Source organism: Symphalangus syndactylus, chromosome 18 (genome assembly GCF_028878055.3).
Source record: "Symphalangus syndactylus isolate Jambi chromosome 18, NHGRI_mSymSyn1-v2.1_pri, whole genome shotgun sequence".
NCBI lineage: Eukaryota > Metazoa > Chordata > Mammalia > Primates > Hylobatidae > Symphalangus > Symphalangus syndactylus.
The window spans coordinates 19,767,293-19,785,717 of record NC_072440.2 but is presented as its reverse complement, the minus strand read 5'-3'; the positions used below and the strand labels follow the sequence as shown (position 1 = coordinate 19,785,717).

Genomic DNA, 18,425 nt, shown 5'->3' with positions numbered 1-18,425 from the left:
TGCAGGCAACAGCAGCCGCACCCGCCCCAGAGTCCTGAGCTCCACGTCAGCAGGGCAAGGGGATGGTGTTGTCTTTCTCTGCCCATGCATCTCAGTTTGCATCCTGCTGTGGAGGATGAATTGGAGGGCGGAGGTGAGCAGGAGAGAGCAGTTAGGAAGCTCATCGAAGTGTGGTAGGAAAGGAGGAGGGTCCGAGCTGGGGCGGTACCAGTGGGGACAGAAAGGATTAACCCTGAGAAGGTGCCCAGGGTGGGGCCTGCTGGATTCAGTGACTGATGGGATTTGGTCGGTGGGCAGGAGGAGGAGGCCTGGGCTTCTGGCCAGAGTGACTAGGAGGATGTTGATCTGGGGAGTGCCTGTGTGGCTGAGGGACACGTCCAAGCTGCAGTCAGCTCTGTGGATGTGGACACCGGGCAGAGCCATGCCTTCTCTAGTCTGGGTCATCCAAACACACGTGGGGTGCAGGGGCCAGGTGGATCCCTCTTGTCGTTTTTGTTATCTGACGGTAATTACAGAGTCCAGAAAGAGAATTGGAAACGCCAGCAGTTTAATTAAAGCTGAATGGCAGGAGAGGGGCATTTGGAGGCTCCCTCCCCGCCTTCACTTCCCGTCCTGCCGCCCAGGCGGGATATCAGATGAGGAGATGTTGAGCTCATCAAACACCCAATGAGAAGTCTTACAACATCAGAGGCTGTCTGCCAATGCGCCTGCAATAGCTTATAGAAACTGATGCCACCTCGAATTAACCTCTCTCCCCAGGCATTGCGCATCAGTAGGTAACCAGGTAAGGGACGCCAGGGGTGGGCAGCCAGCTGGAGGGGGCGTGATTTCCTCCCCCAACAAAATCGGCTTCCCTGGGTTCTGAGCCCATGATGTCATGTTTTTAAACCCAATTTTCCATCTACACTGGGAGCTTTGAAGTTCGCTCAGTGTGGAGAATCATGTGCTCAGTGAAAGACCCAAGCAGAGAGAGTGGGGAGCTGGTTCCCCTGGGCCTGACGCTGCGGAGCTGAATGTCAAAGCAGAGCCCTCAGAGACCAAAGCAGAGGGTAATTATCACTTCTCCACAACTAGATTGCAGGAGTCAGCCAGCAATTGATTTTTTTTTTCTACTACAGATATTTCATTGTTTAATTGGTAGTGACACAGATGGCTGGCTCGCACCAGGGCGTCACAGTCCAACTCGCGAAAGCCAGGCCGTGGGGACTGCTGCCTCTCCTGACATCCTTAGGCAGGTGGGGCTAGGACAGGCCAGCTTCCCTGCTTCATTTTTCAACCACAAAGCAAAAGTAAGCTTGTGAACCTGAGACATGCTTCTGCAAACCAGTCAAGCTGTCCTCGGCGACATGAGTCCACTCGAAGCTGGACACCTTGGAGTGTTCAGAAATGAGAGGACAGTGAACTCTGGCCTAGACAGCTCGTGGGAGATAAACTATCAGGAGCACTAGGAGATGGCGATCAAGTATCAGAGCCCTGGAAACTGCATTGCTGGTGGAATGAAGCCAGAACTCTGCACATCGTGTTCAAACCCTCCGTATCCAGCCCATGTAGCTTCGCCCTTGTACCTACCCCATACCTGCCCTGAACTGTGCCAGCCCAGCTGGAGGACTCGAATGTGATTTTGGTTTGGTTGGTTGGCTATTTTGGACCCCAGGTGCAAAGAGCTGATTGTGCACCTTAGTTCACGGCACACTGCCACCAGCGAGCCTTGAAAGGCCTCTTACTTTACCTTTCTCCTTCCCTCCCACTCCTTTCTCCTTCCACAGGCAGCCACCCTCATGTGTTCGGCATATGTCCTCAGACATTTTTGTATCCTTGAAAAGTATGCAGTGTTATGTTATGTAGTGTGCTTTTTTGTTTTGTTTTGTTTTTTGAGATGGAGTCTTGCTCTGTTGCTCAGGCTGGAGTGCAGTGGCACGATCTCAGCTCACGGCAACCTCCACCTCCCAGGTTCAAGCCATTCTCCTGCCTCAGCCTCCCTGGGATTACAGGTGTGCGCCACCATGCCTGGCTAATTTTTGTATTTTTGGTAGAGACGGGTTTCACCATGTTGGCCAGTCTGGTCTCAAACCCTGACCTCAGGTGATCCACCCGCCTCGGCCTCCCAAAGGGCTGGGATAGTTTATCTATCAGTGCTCCTGATAGTTTATCTCTCACATGCTGTCTAGGCCAGAGTTCACTGTCCTCTCATTTCTGAACACTCCAAGGTGTCCAGCTTAGAGTGGACTCATGTCGCTGAGGCCTGTAGTGTGTTTTTATTTACATGAGTGGTATTAGGCTATAGATCTCACTCTTTAACATTTTCATATGAACCATCCATTTTAAATAGGATTATCCAAGTTACGGCACATGGAACTAGTTCGTCGCTTCTGTCTGCTGTAAAACATTCTATCACATTCCTCACATTTTCTTTACCCAGTCTTCTAGAAATAGACATCTAAGTCATTGCCAGCTCCTTGCCATCCCAAAGAAAGATGCAGGCAACATCTTTGTTCTGGCCCCCATATAGACCTGTGCAAAGATCCAAGAGATTCCCAGGGGTGCACAGCCAAGAGTGGCTTTGCTGGCTTGTAGCTGTGCACTTGCTTAAATCCACTAACTTCTGCCTGTTGCTCTACAGAATAGCTGCACCAGTGTTCCTACCCACCAGCAGTGACAAAGGTCCCCCTTCCTCCACCTACCAATATTTTGGATTATCCAACTTTCTGATTTTTCGTTAATCTCATAGTTTGGATTATCCAACTTTCTGATTTTTCATAATCTCATAGTTGTAAAGTGGTCTCTTCCTTTCATCTCTTCTTTTCTTTTTTTTTGGAATGAAGTTTTGCTCTTGTCGCCCAGGCTGGAGTGCAATGGTGTGATCTCAGCTCACTGCAACCTCCACCTCCTGGATTCAAGCAGTTCTCTTGCCTCAGCCTCCCGAGTAGCTGGGATTACAGGCATGTGCCACCATGCCCAGCTGATTTTTGTATTTTTAGTAGAGGCAGGGTTTCACCATGTTGGCCAGGCTGGTCTCGAACTCCTGACCTCAGGTGATCCATCCGCCTTGGCCTCCCAAAGTGTTGGGATTACAGGTGTGAGCCACTGCGCCCAGCCATCTCTTTGTTTTAATTTGAATTTTTCTGATTACTAATGAAGATTGCTTATTTTGCCTGGTGCGGTTGTTCATACCTGAAATCCTAGCACTTTGGGAGGTCGAGGCAGGTGGATCACTTGAGGTCAGGAGTTTAAGACCAGCCTGGCCAACATGGTGAAACCCTGTCTCTACTAAAAATACAAAAATTAGCTGGGCGTGATGGTGTGCACCTGTAATTCCAGCTACTTGGGAGGCTGAGGCACAAGAATCGCTTGAACCTGGGAGTCAGAGGTTGCAGTGAGCTGAGATCGCGCCACTGCACTCCAGCCTGGGTGAAAAAGGAGACTCCATCTCAAAAACAAACAAACAAAAAGGGCTGGGCACGGTGGCTCACACCTGTAATCCCAGCACTTTGAGAGGCCAAGGCAGGCGGATCACCAGGTCAGGAGATCGAGACCATCCTGGCTAACACGGTGAAACCCTGTCTCTACTAAAAATACAAAAAAAAAAATTAGCCAGGCATGGTGACAGGCACCTGTAGTCCCAGCTACTCGGGAGGCTGAGGCAGGAGAATGGCATGAACCCGGCAGGCTGAGCTTGCAGTGAGCTGAGATCGCACCACTGCACTCCAGCCTGGGCGACAGAGCAAGCCTCCGTTTAAAAAAAAAAAAAGACTGCTCCTTTTTACATACTTATTAACATAATTTTATTTGCCTTCATGGTTTGTGCATTTGGAAACTTAAGAGATTCTTTCTTACCCCGTGTCATGAAGATATTTTCTTGTATTTCATCAACTCCCTTATTATATCTTTCACATTTAAGTACTTAACCTACCTGAAATTTTCCTTTACCTGTGGTGTGAAGTAGGGATGGATCCACCTCTGTTTTTCTCTATGTAGTAAGCCAGTTTTCCCAGTAGCATCTGCTAAAGGGCATTTTTTTTTTCCATTGAGTTATGATTCTACCCCTATCATACATGAAGTTTTGTGTATGTGTGTGGGTATACATGTATATATGTGTTTGTGTGTATACTTCAGGTCTCACCATTCTGTTCCATTGGTCTATTGGTCAGTTCCTTCCTACTTAAGTAGTACAAGTAATTCAATTCTTATTGCTATGGTGCTGTAGTATGCCTTACTCTCTATAGGACAAGTGTTCCCTTTTAGTTTTTCTTTTTCAGAATGAATGTAGCTATTTGTGGATCTTTATTCTTCTTTATATCTTACAAGTATTTGAGTTTCTCAAAAACATTTACTGAGCTTTTTATGGAATTGCATTGAATTTTATTAATATGGAGAGTATTCGATTTTTAAAATATTAAATCATATTATCTTTTCATGATTTATTGCTTCATTTATTCACATATTTTAAAATGCCCTTTAGTAGAGTTTCCAATATTTCTTCCTGAAGGTATTTATTTCCAAATGCCATGTGGTTAGGTTTTAAGTGTGAATGGATCTTATTTTCTTTCTTTCATTCCTTCTTTTGTTTTCTTTTTTTCTTTCTTTTGGTTGATTATTGCTGGAATAGAAGAAGGCTATTGGTTTTTGTTAAGTTTTTTTTGGATCTGGCAATTTTGCCAAATTCTCTTATTCTGATTGCTTTTTTCTTTATTCTACTGGATTTTCTATGAAAATTGTATTCTTAAATACTGGTAGTTTTGTCTTCTCTAATCCTTATGTCTCATTTCTTTTGTTTCTTTTTTTTTGTCTTATTGCATTGGTGAGGACCTCCAATACTATGTTGAACTGTAGTGGTGATAGTGAGTATCCTTCACTTGCCTGAAACTTAAAGGGAGCACATCATAAGTTTCTCTGTTAAGTAAAATGTTTCATGTGGGTTTTTGGTAGATAGAGCTTACCAAGTTAAGGAAGATCCCTCTTATTCCTTGTTTTCTGAGAATTATAATCACAAGTAGGGCTCTAGCTTTATTAAATACTTTTTGTAAAATTATTAAGATAATTATGATTTCCTCCTCTCTACCCCATAAATGTTTTAAATTAAAATGATACCGTTTCTGAGGTTGAGTCACCCTTAACATTCTTAGGATAAACTTTACTTGGTTATGGTATATTTTGTTGAGTTCACTTTTTTAAGTGAACTCTCATGTCATGTGCATTTTCAATTGCCTTAGGATATAATTGGCCTTAATATTCTTTTTTACCATGTTTACAATTCCTTAAATTTCTATTATGTCTGTAGTAATTTCTTCTTTTTCATTCAGTATTTTATTTATATCTCCTCCTTTTTTGTCGGTTTTGCCAGAAGTTTGTCTATCTTGTTTAGTCTTTTTAAACAGCCAGTTTTTGATTCAGTGTTTCTGAAGTACCTCTCAGCAATCCCATCTCTAGGAAGCAGTGAAATGAAGACCCTGGAGCCACCTAGGACTGAGTTCCTTGCTCTGCCACATGGCAGCTTTATAACGTTGGACATAGGACTTTGCCCCGTATGTGTTTACTTCCTCAATTGTAAAGTGGGAATAACCCTTTCTCAAAATAGTTGTGAGGATCAGATTAGAAAATTTACCTAAAGCACAGGACACAGCCTAAGGTGCACTGAAAGTATTTAGTACATGTTAATTCCCATCCTCAGTGCCTGTATTAGTCAGGGTTCTCCAGAGAAACAGAACCAACTGGATGGGCATGTTTGTGTGTGTGTAAGAGAGATCCACGGAGAGAGAGACATTGATTTTAAGGAATTGGTTCATGGGATAATGTAGATGCAAGGCCAAAGCCTGCAGGATGGGCTGTCAGGCTGGAGATGCTGGGAAGAGCTGCAGTTTGAGCCCAGAGGCAGTCTGCTGGCAGAATTCCTTCCTGCCCAGGGTGGGTCAGTCTTTTTTCTACTAAGGCCTTCAGTGGATTGGACGAGACGTACCCACATTATGGAGGGCAATCTGCTTTACTCGAAGTCCAGTGATTTAAATGTTAACCTCATCCAAAAAAACACTCTCATAGAAACATCCAGAATAACGTTTGCCTAGCCAAGCGAACACATAAAATTAACCGGCACGGTACCTTTGTTTGTGCTGTGCCCTTTCCCTGAAATGCTCCCCTTGCAGGCCCCTGCTAGGCCACGTGACACCTGTACGTAGATTAGAGAAAGGTGACCCTTCCCGGGGCAGACGCAACTCCCACTCCCCTCCTGAGCCAGTGCCCATGTGCAGGACACACTTGTGCAAGGCAGCCCAACCTCCCTGCTCAATTTTCCTCCTTTTCCTTTCTCTGGGTGCCAAAGGCTTCCCGTCCTTCATAGTTCAGCTTCCTTAGTAAAGTCTTATTCTCCCCTGGCTAGAAGTAATCTCTCCGCTCACCCACCCACCCCAAACCCACATCACATGTCACGCTCTTAAAGGCATTTATCTCATTTATCTCATGTCTCTGTTATTTTGTGCAAAGTTCTTGTCATTCCACTTGGATTAACCCCTTGAAATCAGTGTTGTAGCTTATCTGTCTTTAGGTCCTCTGCCTGTGGGGCTCAGAAAGAATTCATTCTCCCTTCATGAATGATTATCACAATATCAACCTCAAAGGAAGACTCTGAGGCAGAATTAGTATAGAGAGTTTATTTGGGCCAAGATTTAGGAGAGGTTTCCTTGGGGAGGCTCAAGTTTTTAAAGAAACAAGGATGAAATCAGGAGAGTGGGGGACAACCAAAGCCATCGGTCAGGAATCCTGCCTCAGCCTCACAAGTAGCTGGGACTACAGGCACATGCCACCATGCCTAGCTAATTTTTGTATTGTAGAGACAGGGTTTTGCCACGTTGCCCAGGTGGGCCTGAAACTCCTGAGCCCAAGCAGTCCTCCTGTCTCAGCCTCCCAAAGTGCTGGGATTACAGGTGTAAGCCACTGTGCCCAGCCTACCTTGTTGAACTATGGAGTGTGTAGCATTTTTTGGCTACTTGGAGTCAGCCTAGAGGCCTCATACAGCAAGTGGCTTCAAGCCACTTACTAAATAATGGTAATTATTTAGCTTGAGGGAGAGTGAGACATGACTGCTTTATTTTATTGTAAGATGGAGTCTGTCATTGTCCCCCAGGCTGGAGTGCAGTGGCACAATCTTGGCTCACTGCACCCTCCACCTTCCTGGCTCAAGCAATTCTCCTGCTTCAGCCTCCTGAGTAGCTGGGATTACAGGCACCCGCCACCACGCCCGGCTAATTTTTGTATTTTTAGTAAAGGCAGGGTTTCACCATGTTGGCCAGGCTGGTCTCAAACTCCTGGCCTCAAGTGATCCACCCACCTCAGCCTCCCAAAGTGCTGGGATTACAGGCGTGAGCCACTGTATCTGGCTGCTGTCACATTTTAAATGCCTCTCTGGGCCTGGTAATTTTAAAAGTCTCTCATTCCTCAGATAAAACGTTTTTTTTTTTTTTTTCTTTCTCAAAATGTAAGAGCTATGAAGAACTTTAAATGGTATTGTGTAGGGCAGGGCACAGACAGGAATCTTTAGAGTCAGGGTGACGGCAGAGCACACGTGAAGGTGGTGACACCCCCGTGACGGAGGCTGATTGAACGTACCTGGTGCCAGGTGCTGCACTCGGCACTTTCTTTCTTTCTTTTTTTTTTTTTTTTTTTGAGACAGAGTCTTGCTCTTGTCACCCAGGCTGAAGTGCAATGGTGCAATCTCAGCTCACTGCAACCTCCACCTCCTGGGTTGCAATGAGTGATTCTCCTGCCTCAGCCTCCCCAGGAGCTGGGATTACAGGTGTGTGCCATCATGCCTGGCTAATGTTTGTATTTTTAGTAGAGACAGGTTTTCACCATGTTGGCCAGGCTGGTCTCAAAGCCCTGACCTCAAGTGATTCACCCGCCTCGGCCTCCCAAAGTGCTGGAATTACAGGCATGAGCCACCATGCCCGGCCCTGCACTCAGCACTTTCATGGTGCATCTCACTAAGTCCTAGGACAACCCTTTGAGATAGGTGCAATTATTAGCTCTATTTTGCGGCCAAAGAAGCTTGGGCCGGCTGTGGCATGGGGATACCAGCCTGGTCTGCCTGACTTTAGAGTCGGTGCTTTCAGTTGTGAAGGCAAGCCGACTTCCTGGACTTTATAGCAGTTACCGTTTCCTGAGGACTTCCTACATGCCAGAGGTTGTGTTTGCTGCTTTACAAAGTTGTCCCTAATCGTCAGGGCAAACGTGTAAAATACAAGGTATCCTCACTTTGCAGATGAGGAAACAGGGTCTCATTAAGATTAAGTGACTTGCCTAAGGTCACAGATAGGAAGTGGTGGATCCACAGTTAAAACAAAATCTCTCCGACCCCAAAGCTGAGGACTTTTCCTCGGCATCACATGCACGGTGTTTGGGCCAATAAGAAAGCCTTCAGCTGGAGTGTGGAGCATGGTTTGTGCAGGAAGCTGGAAGTAGCTGTGGTTAGAAAGGTGGAGCTGCCTCAGGCTGCATAAACCTTGCCTTCCAGGGTAGATAATCAGAACTGACTTTTGTAAACGAAGGGTCCTGAGCAATGACCTTGATTTGAGGATGGGGTAGTATGGGATGGACACCTGAAGGCCAAGGGAATCCAAGCCAGCCAGAGCTCTGCCTGGATCTGTGCCTGGGGAAGCACAGAGCTTTGCACAGCTGCAAGGCCATCAGCGCATCCAGGCCTGCTGCGAAAGTGATGTTTGAGCAGATCTGTGGCTCAAAGAGATGAGCCCACCCCTGGCATCTCAGTGATGGCATCTCCTTGTGCCTGCTTGTTTTTCTAGGGTGTCAGGAGCAACTTTCCTCAGCCCCCTAGATCTCCCATGATATGGCTTCTTTATTCCATTTTATTTATTTATTTATTTTGAGACAGAGTCTCACTCTATCACCCAGGCTGGAGTGCAATGGCACGATCTCGGCTCACTGCAACCTCCACCTCCCAGGTTCAAGTAATTCTCCTGCCTCAGCCTCCCCAGTAGCTGGCATTACAGGTACCCGCCACCACGCCTGGCTAATTGTTTTTTTTTTTTTTTTTCGCTCTTGTTGCCCAGGCTGGAGTGCAACGGCACAATCTTGGCTCACTGCAACGTCTGCCTCCAGGTTCAGGCAATTCTCCTGCCTCAGCCTCCCAAGTAGCTGGGATTACAGGCGCCCGCCACCATGCCCAGCCCATTTTTTGTATTTTTAATAGAGGGTTTTACCATGTTGGCCGGGCTGGTCTCAAACTCCTGACCTCAGGTGATCTACCTGCCTTGGCCTCCCAAAGTGCTGGGATTACAGGTGTGAGCCACCTCGCCTGGCCCTGATACAGCTTCTTAAGAGCTGCTGGAAGACCCCCAGGATGGGGAGGTGGGGATTTGTCCAGGATGAAGTACAAGCACACGGCCTGCACCCACAGGCCCATCTCCAGGGCTCAGATATGCTCAAAGGTCAGGGGACATGGAGCCCCAGGAATGGTGCAGGTGGAGTTTTTGACTCTTGGCCACCAGTGACCCCAGGGCGAGGTGGTCCTGTCTGAGCAGGGCGTGCCTCTGTGGGCGTGTAGACACCATGTGCCTCACCAGTGCCTTTCCCCACCCAGGTCATTGCTGTGGTCATGGACCTCTTCACCGATGGTGATATCTTTCAAGACATTGTGGATGCTGCCTGTAAGCGCCGGGTCCCAGTGTACATCATCCTGGACGAGGCGGGAGTGAAGTATTTCCTGGAGATGTGTCAGGACCTGCAGCTCACTGACTTCCGGATTCGGGTAAGTTGCACCACTGGGGTGGAAAGTGGGCAGGAGATGAGATAGAGACTACCTCTGCCCCATCCTGCAGCTCCCCCCTGCCTCTTCCCTGATTGGGGGCCCAGATGAACTTCAAGATCTCAACACCTTTCCTTTTATTGAAAGTCAAGCCTTTAACCTTGGCTTTACTGTTAAGTACTGAATCATATGCCCAGTTTCAATTTGATCCCTAGGCTGCTGAGACTGAAGGAGGCAGCTCTGGGCTGGTCCTGGGGTGCTTAGCCTGAAGAATCACTGCCTTCAAAGTGAGGGCCGTTGTTCTCTTCTGGGGCCTTTTGAGAAGAGGCAGGAACCACCCTGGGCTTATCCATGCCTAAAGCAAGATTTGGGGACTTTTTCCTGCTTGCCAAAGAGGGTTCCCTATGGAAGACTGTAGGAAGCAGAGTGTCTAGTGAAGACAGGAGCCTGCAGGCAGGGTCCATAGACAAGGGGGCTCTTCCTCTGCAGAAGCAAGGACCTGGCACAGAGGCTGGCCCAACCCAGGTGACGGGGCCTTCTACTCTTCCCAACAGAACATCCGTGTCCGCTCTGTGACAGGCATTGGCTTCTACATGCCCATGGGGAGGATCAAGGGGACCCTGTCATCAAGGTTCCTGATGGTGGATGGTGACAAAGTGGCCACTGGATCTTACAGGTGAGTTGGGCCAGGTCAAAGAAGGGCCCAGGAGACCTTGATTCCAGGTAGGTGTTCAGGAAGATGCCAGACTGGAGCCTCCGTCATCATGAGTTGTAACAGGTATCATCTGACGCAATGGCAAAGGACAGCTTTCTGCCCAGTCCCTTCCCTCAAACTTCCTGGTTGATGGATTATTCTAGAAAGAGGGTTAACTCTTCCTAGGCATTACTCACTGTCTGCTTTTCATGGTCCATTTGCAGCCGGTTGCATTTTGAGCCTAGTCATTATGTGGGACAAGCAGGAAGTGGGATGCACCAGATCTGGAAAGAAACGGGAAGGTGTGGTGTGCAGGAAATGTCGCCAGAATTTTTTTTTTTTTTTTTTGAGATGGAGTCTTGCTCTGTTGCCCAGGCTGGACTGCAGTGGCATGATCTCGGCTCACTGCAACCTCTGCCTCCCGGATTCAAGCGATTCTCCTGCCTCAGCCTCCCAAGTAGCTGGGATTACAGGTGCCTACCACCATGCCCAGCTAATTTTTGTATTTTTAGTAGAGAAGGGGTTTCACCATGTTGGACAGGCTGGTCTCGATCTTCTGACCTCAAGTGATCCGCCTGCCTCAGCCTCCCAAAATGCTGGGATTACAGATGTGAGCCTGGTCTCAGAATTCTGATTTTAAAATAATTTACCAGGAACACGAGAGACTGTATCTGTGTAATCTCTGCCCTCCAAGTAAATTAAAATATAGGTGACGAGAAGAGAGACCTGAGCACACGAAACAATGAATAGCAACGTAAGTCCTGTCACATGATCAGAGTATGGGTTTCTGCAGACACTAAGTGCTTAAAAAAATCAGAAAAGAACCAATGCAGAGTAGAATAATATTCATAATAGTGGCAGCTGCAGTTACTATTTTTTAAATGTGTGTTTGTGCCAGGGACTGAGCTAAATGTTTTATATGAGTTACTTCATTTGCGCCTCACAACAACCCTGTGAACATATGTCCTGGGAGCCCCAGCTTACAAGGCACTCGAGAATATAAACCAGGTTTGAATGCAGGCCTGACTTCCCATGCTCTTTCCCTGCACCCACTGCCTGCTTGCTTCATTTGAGGCCAAGCTCTGGGGAAAGGGAGGCTGCGGGTGGGTGGAGGGAGTCCAGTCCAGCGTGTGGCCCACAAGGAGCCTTACACCTGCGGCAAGGGTCTGGTCACAGCGGAGGGACAGGTGGGGGCGGGGGCAGGGCAAGAGAGAGACCTGGGCAGATGTGTCTTGCTTTTCTGTCCCCATGTTCCCAGGTTCACCTGGAGTTCCTCTTACGTGGACAGGAACCTCCTCCTGCTCCTGACAGGGCAGAACGTGGAGCCCTTTGACACAGAGTTCCGGGAGCTGTACGCCATCTCCGAGGAGGTGGACTTGTATCGGCAGCTGGGCCTGGCGGGCAGGGTTGGCCTCCACTACTCCTCCACTGTGGCTCGAAAGCTCATCAACCCCAAGTACGCCTTGGTGTCAGGCTGCCGCCACCCGCCTGGGGAGATGATGCGCTGGGCTGCCCGGCAACAGCGGGAGGCGGGCGGCAACCCAGAGGGGCAGGAGGAGGGCAGCAGCGGTGGTGAGTCGGCCCGGCGCCTGGAGAGCTTCCTGAAAGACCTGGTTACAGTGCAGCAGGTGCTGCCACCCGTGGAGCCCATCCCCTTGGGAGAGCTGAGCCGGAAGGATGGCAGGATGGTCTCTCACATGCACAGAGACCTGAAGCCCAAATCCCGAGAGGCACCCAGCCAAAATGGCATGGGAGAAGCGGCCCGCGGAGAGGCCGCCCCCGCCAGGCGCTTCAGCAGCAGGCTCTTCAGTCGCCGAGCCAAGAGGCCCGCGGCGCCCAATGGCATGGCCAGCTCTGTCTCCACCGAGACCTTCTCTGAAGTGGAGTTTCTGACGGGGAAGAGGCCCACCGAGAATTCCAGTGCGGACATCTCAGGTGAGCCCTCTTCCCTCTGGCCTGGTGCCTCCCCATGCCTCTGGCCCTGGCCCCGCATTGGCTCTTATCCAGGAGCACTGCCTCATACCTGCAGAGGAACAGATACCATCTGTGGGCACAGAGAGGGCAGGAGCTCTGGGGTTCCGGGGTCCTTGGTTCCCGTTCTGGTCCCGGCCGTTAGCTGCCTGGAGGCCTTGGGCAAGTCCTGCAGCTCTGAGTTTCATTTTCCTCTTCTCTGAAAGAAGAGAAGGATTCCAGTCTTGGCATGGAGGGGTCTGAGAGCTTCTACTGCCACTGCTAGAAGGCATTCAGATCAGCCCTCATGGTAACCCAACAAATCAAATAAGCTGAGAAACTTTCTCCTTTGTAAGTGAAGAAACGGGGGCTCCGCACAGTGGGGTGCATGGCTGCGGCTCGACCCTGGCTCTGAGTTGAGGGCTCTTTCTAGCAAACCTTCTTCCTTGCCAGATCACCTATTGTCAGGATCTCACCTGGTTAGACACACCCCACCCTCCCCTGTACCCTACCAGTGCCCTGACCCACTTTCCTGTCTCTGTGACAGGCAGTCCGACTTGGTTTCTCCGTGTCCCTCTGCTGAGTGCTGTCTGCCCGGCTGCTTGTCCCTGGGTGGGATTGTTCCATGGCAGCGTCTTTCTGGGCATCTCTCTGGGATCCCCAGGAGGCCCTGGCCTTTATGTCTCTCTCTGCAGCAGTCTCCAGGGTGGCCTTTCAGGTGGCCGGTGGTGGTGACTTTCTCATCTCTGCATCCCTGAGTCAGGGGACTTGCCGTGGTGGGGTTTCTCCCTCCATCACTATGGAGCCCAGTGATGAGAACTGGGCTCTGGCTGGCCAGGTGGGCGATGGCAGGGCCTGAGGTCTTGTGTGCCCGGCCCAAGGGCTCCCAGGACTCCTGCATTCCTGCACACCAGCTTTAACCGGATTGTGATGGTGTGAGAGCAGGGAGCACAAGTGTCATCCCCTCTGCTAATTCCCCAGCACTGCTTTGTGAGCACATTCTGTGCTCAGGAAATGTTGGCTAACTTTGCTTCTTGGAGTTGGAACAGGCCTGGGTGCCTCTGTGGCTGTGGGCACAGTGGGAGTGCCAGGGCGTTCCCTCCGTTTGGCCTGGAGACGTTGACTGAGCTGCTGGCCTGCCAAGTCCTGCACAGGCGCTCTCTCTCCCCTTCTGCCCCCACAACCACCCTTCAAGCACAGAGGTGGCAGGTGGCTCTGAGAGGTGAATGAAGTGTTCCCAGGTCACAGGAAGTGGTAGTAAGGCCAGGATTCAAGACCAGGCATGGGCACAGCCATGTTCTGTCAGGGGAGGGGTGGCTGGCCCCATCCCCGTTCCTCCTGGGCTCCCTGGCTCCCCTAACACCAGCTGCTGCTGCTGCTGCTCTGCACCTTTGGTTTGGAGGAAGGGTTGCCATGGTGAACACCTGGCAAGGGAGGGAGGGGAAGGAGGGGGAAGAGGGGAAGGAGGGGGCAAGCTGACAGCAGCAAGGGCTATTTCCCAAGTCCTGACTGAAGTGCAGTGGAAGCTTTCTCTTCCTTCAGCCCCTCGCCCTGAGGTGCAGTTTCCATGGAAACTCAAAGCCCATTGTCTTGTCCCTTCCCGCTGCCTTCTGTGTGTCCCTCCACATCCATGACCCTGCTCCCACCTCTTGGGTGGTCATGGTGGCCCTGTCCCTGCTGCTGCTCTCTGGTGTCTGCACACGGTGCCCAGGAGCCAGCCTTGCAGACACAGACGGTGCCTCGGGAAGCTCCTCTCCAGGGCACCTGATGCTGGGATAGAGAGAGAGAGGGAAGAGTGAGGGCAAGGGCACGGACAGCCAGGAAGGTCTGGGGATGCCCGGAACCATCATCCCGTTCCTCATCCATCCTTTAGACGAAGACAGAGCAGCCTCCTCCAGTAAGGCCTCTGCCCACCTGGGTGGGCACCCAGTACCTGTAGCCCTGAAATTCACGCACCTTTCCTCTCCCTCCCAAGGCCTGAGGGAGAAGCAGCAGCTCCTCTCCTGTCTTTTGTTGTTTTTGTTTGTTTTTAAGACAACGTCTCACTGGAGTGCAGTGGTGCGATCACAGCTCACTGCAACCTCAACCTCCTGGGTTCAAGCGTTTCTCCCACCTCAGCCTCCTGTGTAACTGGGATCACAGGTGTATGCCACCATGCCTGGCTAATTTTTTAAATTGTTTGTATAGACAGAGTCTCATCATGTTGCCCAGGCTGGTCTCCTGGCCTCAAGTGATCCTTCTACCTCTGGGCCTCCCAAAGTGCTGGGATTATAGGCACAAGCCACCGCACCTGGCCAGGAGCTCCTCTCTTAAGAGGCCCTTTTTCATGGCCTCCAGCTTCCCACACCATGGCCAAGTGGGGCTGATTCAGTGTCTCCCCTCAGGCAGCAGCAGCTAAGCAGCCAGGACTGCATGTGTGAGAAGGTGGGCCCCTGACAGCATGGGGCTCCCACGGTGGGAATCAGTGAGAACCTGAGCTCCTGCCTTTGGGCCCCCACACAGGGAAAGTGTCCCCTTCCCCTGGTAAACGTTCAGAACCTCCCAGAGCAGCTGCCACCTGGCTCTCAGCTCGGGACACATTGCTCCCTGTACCCAGGACACATCCATCACCTCCCTGGGGCTGTGTCCTCATCTAGAAGCGGGGGGTGCACCATGGAGGGTTTCCGAGGTCACCTGGAGTTCAGATTCTGCCTCTGTTCTTTCTGTCTCTGCTGCCCTCTTGTCAAGGGAGAACCTGGGTTGATGACAGTTTCTGTCATAAGAGAAAAAATAGAAAAAGCTCAGAGCTGACAGCCTGTAAAATTGCTTGATAAGGAGTATATAGTTGTCAAACAGCATGCAAATTTTTGCAAACCCAGGTGTGGCCCTTGGGAGAACCTTAGGGAAGTTGCTTCCTCCTTTACGGATGGGGATCCAGCTGGGGGCCAGGGGTGCCCAGCGGTTTCAAGGCTCACGGCGCCCTCTAGTGGCTGAAGCTAGGCGCCTCTTCCTTTTACGTCTTCCCTCAGCCCTCGCCTCCTGCTGGAAGTGTTCATCCCTTATTCTGGAGCTTCTGTGCCCTCCGCAGAGGCTCCCTGGGTCAGGGACCCCCAAACTCACAGGGCAGCCTCAGTGGAGAGCCTTGGTAAAAATGCAACGAGGCCAGGCACGGTGGCTCATGCCTGTAATCCCAGTGTTTTGGGAGGCTGAGCTGGGAAGATCCCTTGAGCCCAGGAGTTCTAGACCAGCCTGGGCAACATAGCAAGTCGCCATCTCTTAAAAAAATTTTAATTAGCTGGGGGTAGTGCCGTGTGCCTGTAGTCCCAGCTATGTGGGAGGTGGAGGGAGGAGGATCACTTGAGCCCGGGAAGTCGAGGCTGCAGTCAGCTGTGATTGCACCACTGCACTCCAGTCTGGACGACAGAGAGACCCTGTGTCAAAAAAATAAAAGTAAAAGTAAATACAGATTTTAAAATGCAACAGATACGCTTAGGGAGGCCGAGGTGGGTGGATCACCTGAGGTCAGGAGTTCGAGACCAGCCTGGCCAACATGGTGAAACCCTGTCTCTACTAAAAATACAAAAATTAGCTGGGCATGGTGGGAGGTGCCTGTAATCCCAGCTACTTGGGAGGCTGAAGCAGGAGAATTGCTTGAACCCAGGAGGCGGAGGCTGCAGTGAGCTGAGAATGCACCCCTGCACTCCAGCCTGGGTGACAGAGCGAGACTCCATCTCAAAATAATAATAATAAAATTTTTAAAGATAAAAATAAAATCCAACAAATAGAGTCTGTACCGCTGGGTGGGGCTTAGGAATCTGCATTTTAAATTAGGGCCCTCATTTTCCAGTGTAGCTCCCCAGTGCAGAGGGTCCTCAGACCAGCCGACTCTGCGGCGACTGAGGAAACACAGATGAGGCCCTGCCCTTTGAGTGCTGCCAGCCTAGGGGAGGAGATCCCTGTGCTGTGCCTGAGACCCCACCCAGTTCCCCCAGGGAGATGACTGAGAAATGGCCAACACTTTTGAAGTGGCGAGAGACATGGTGCCATACTCCATCACACGGAACTGGCGTCCTCCTCGCTGCCATCCTGCCTGATGACAGCGTCTCACAATGAGACTCCCGAGGTTCAGAGAGGCCAGGCCCTGTGTCCGTGGCTGCCCAGGGAGAAAGGGCAGTGTGATCTCCTGCCTCCCCAGCCTTCTGCAGATATCATGGCCATCTCCAGAAGGCTAGGATAGGCACCGTTTCCCTGCACCTTTAAAGACTGCTTGGGCCAGGCGTGGTGGCTCACGCCTGTAATTCCAGCACTTTTGGAGGCCTAGGCAGGCAGATCATGAGGTCAGGAGATCGAGATCATCCTGGCTAACATGGTGAAATCCCGTCTCTACTAAAAATACAAAAAATTAGCCAGTCATGGTGGCACGCGCCTATAGTCCCAGCTACTCGGGAGGTTGAAACAGGAGAATCTCTTGAACCCGGAAGGCGGATGTTGCAGTGAGTGGAGATCACACCACTGCACTCCAGCCTGGGCGACAGAGCAGGACTCTGTCTCAAAAAACAAAACAAAAAAACTGTTTGGAAGAGCCAGAGCCCCAAATAGAGGACCAGCCCTTTTCCATGGTGTCGTGGGGGCCAAGAGGAAGACGAGAGCAGTAACTTGCTTCCCAGAGTGACTCGGGGTCCTTTCCTGCCCCAGAGTCTCTGGGCCTGTGCTTTGCTTCCCAGTTTCTCTGAGGTGACCTGCAGTGACAGTCCCTTTCCAGAACTCTCCTGGGGTCCCTGGATTTATGTGTGGATGGCCCCCTGGCTGGCAGTGTGGTCTGGCTCTGTAGAGCTGTGGCTGCCGGGCCGCTGGATTGGGGGACTTGTTCTCCTGTGTCATCCCTTGCGGCCGCGGATCTCAGATCTCTCTCCTGTGCTTGCTGCATCTGGTGCATCTGCTGCTGTTATTACTGTTGTTACTAGGATTGCGCTAAACCCCTAAGTAGCTCGCCATTGCTGTCTCACGCATTTTATTCAATAAATATGTGTCTACGAAGTGTCTGCTCTGTGCCAGGCCCTGCTCTAAGTTCCTGGCACAGCCATGAACAGAATGAACATGGTCCCTGCTTTTATGGAGCATGTTACCCTGGGGAGAGATCAGGATTGGGGGAGGATGACCCTTCTATAAAGGGTGCCAGGGAAGGCCTCTCTAACCAAGGAGCCTCAGAGCAAGACTTGAATGGAGGGAGAGGGCCTTGTGGACATCTGAGGGAAGACTCTTCCAGGTACGGGGAATGCGAAGCCCTGAAGCCTGTGCATGCAGTTTGCACATCATTGTCCTTGTCATGGCTTCCCGTGTGGGTGACCTCTGCCTCCCTCTCTCCCGCACCACCTCACCTGCCAGCAAACCAGACTGACTGCAGGTCCCGAGTGCCCCAGGCTGCCACCCTCACCCCATGCTTACGTCACATGGCTCCGCTCCGCTGAGCGGCCCCTCCTCCCACCCTGCACCCGTTTTCAGCTCCACCTTGGCGTCACCTCTGAAGCTCCCAGGCCACGCATACTTTGTAAAAAAGACTATTCTGGCCATTTATACACCTTCCCTGTTCACCTGAGCAGGGCTGACTCCCCGCACGTGGTCAGCTCCCAATACCTGAGCACTCAGGGAATGACAAGGGATACAGAGTTTGTCCTCAAGCCAAGCCAGTTTCTCTGTCCTGTCCAGGGCTAGGAAATGAATTCTGAGTCTAGGTGCTCTCTCCAGGCTTTCACCCTGCCTTACAAAAAAGTGGGGAGCACGGTGCTGGTGAAGACAGGCCCTGCCCCTGCCTTGCCCAGGCTTCTTCCGGAGGCAGCCAGCCGGGCGGTGTGCAGGCTTGAGAAGCAGTTACCCCCACCACCACCCCCTACCATCCCACCCCCAGCTACACCGCCTCCCCTGTTTAACGATCTGGAGGTTGATTTGCTTACCTGCCTCCAAAATGCTGCTGCCTCTGGGGAGGAACTGACATCTGCTTAGTGGGCCCCGCAAATCAAATCAGCTGATGGGAGGAAATAGGGACGGATGTGT

The 18,425-nt window shown here is 50.9% G+C and overlaps 1 protein-coding gene across 2 annotated transcripts in view; it reads left to right on the top strand.

The window, feature by feature from the left end:
• The window catches only part of FAM83F (family with sequence similarity 83 member F), a 48,753-nt gene that overhangs the window by 13,931 nt on the left and 16,397 nt on the right, over window positions 1-18,425 (top strand). For both annotated transcript variants that reach the window (XM_063622954.1, XM_055252787.2), the window contains exons 2-4: window positions 9,587-9,754; window positions 10,306-10,427; window positions 11,704-12,380. In XM_063622954.1, coding sequence (XP_063479024.1) covers window positions 9,587-9,754; window positions 10,306-10,427; window positions 11,704-12,380 — 967 coding nt within the window. The remainder of the gene's footprint in view (window positions 1-9,586; window positions 9,755-10,305; window positions 10,428-11,703; window positions 12,381-18,425) is intronic.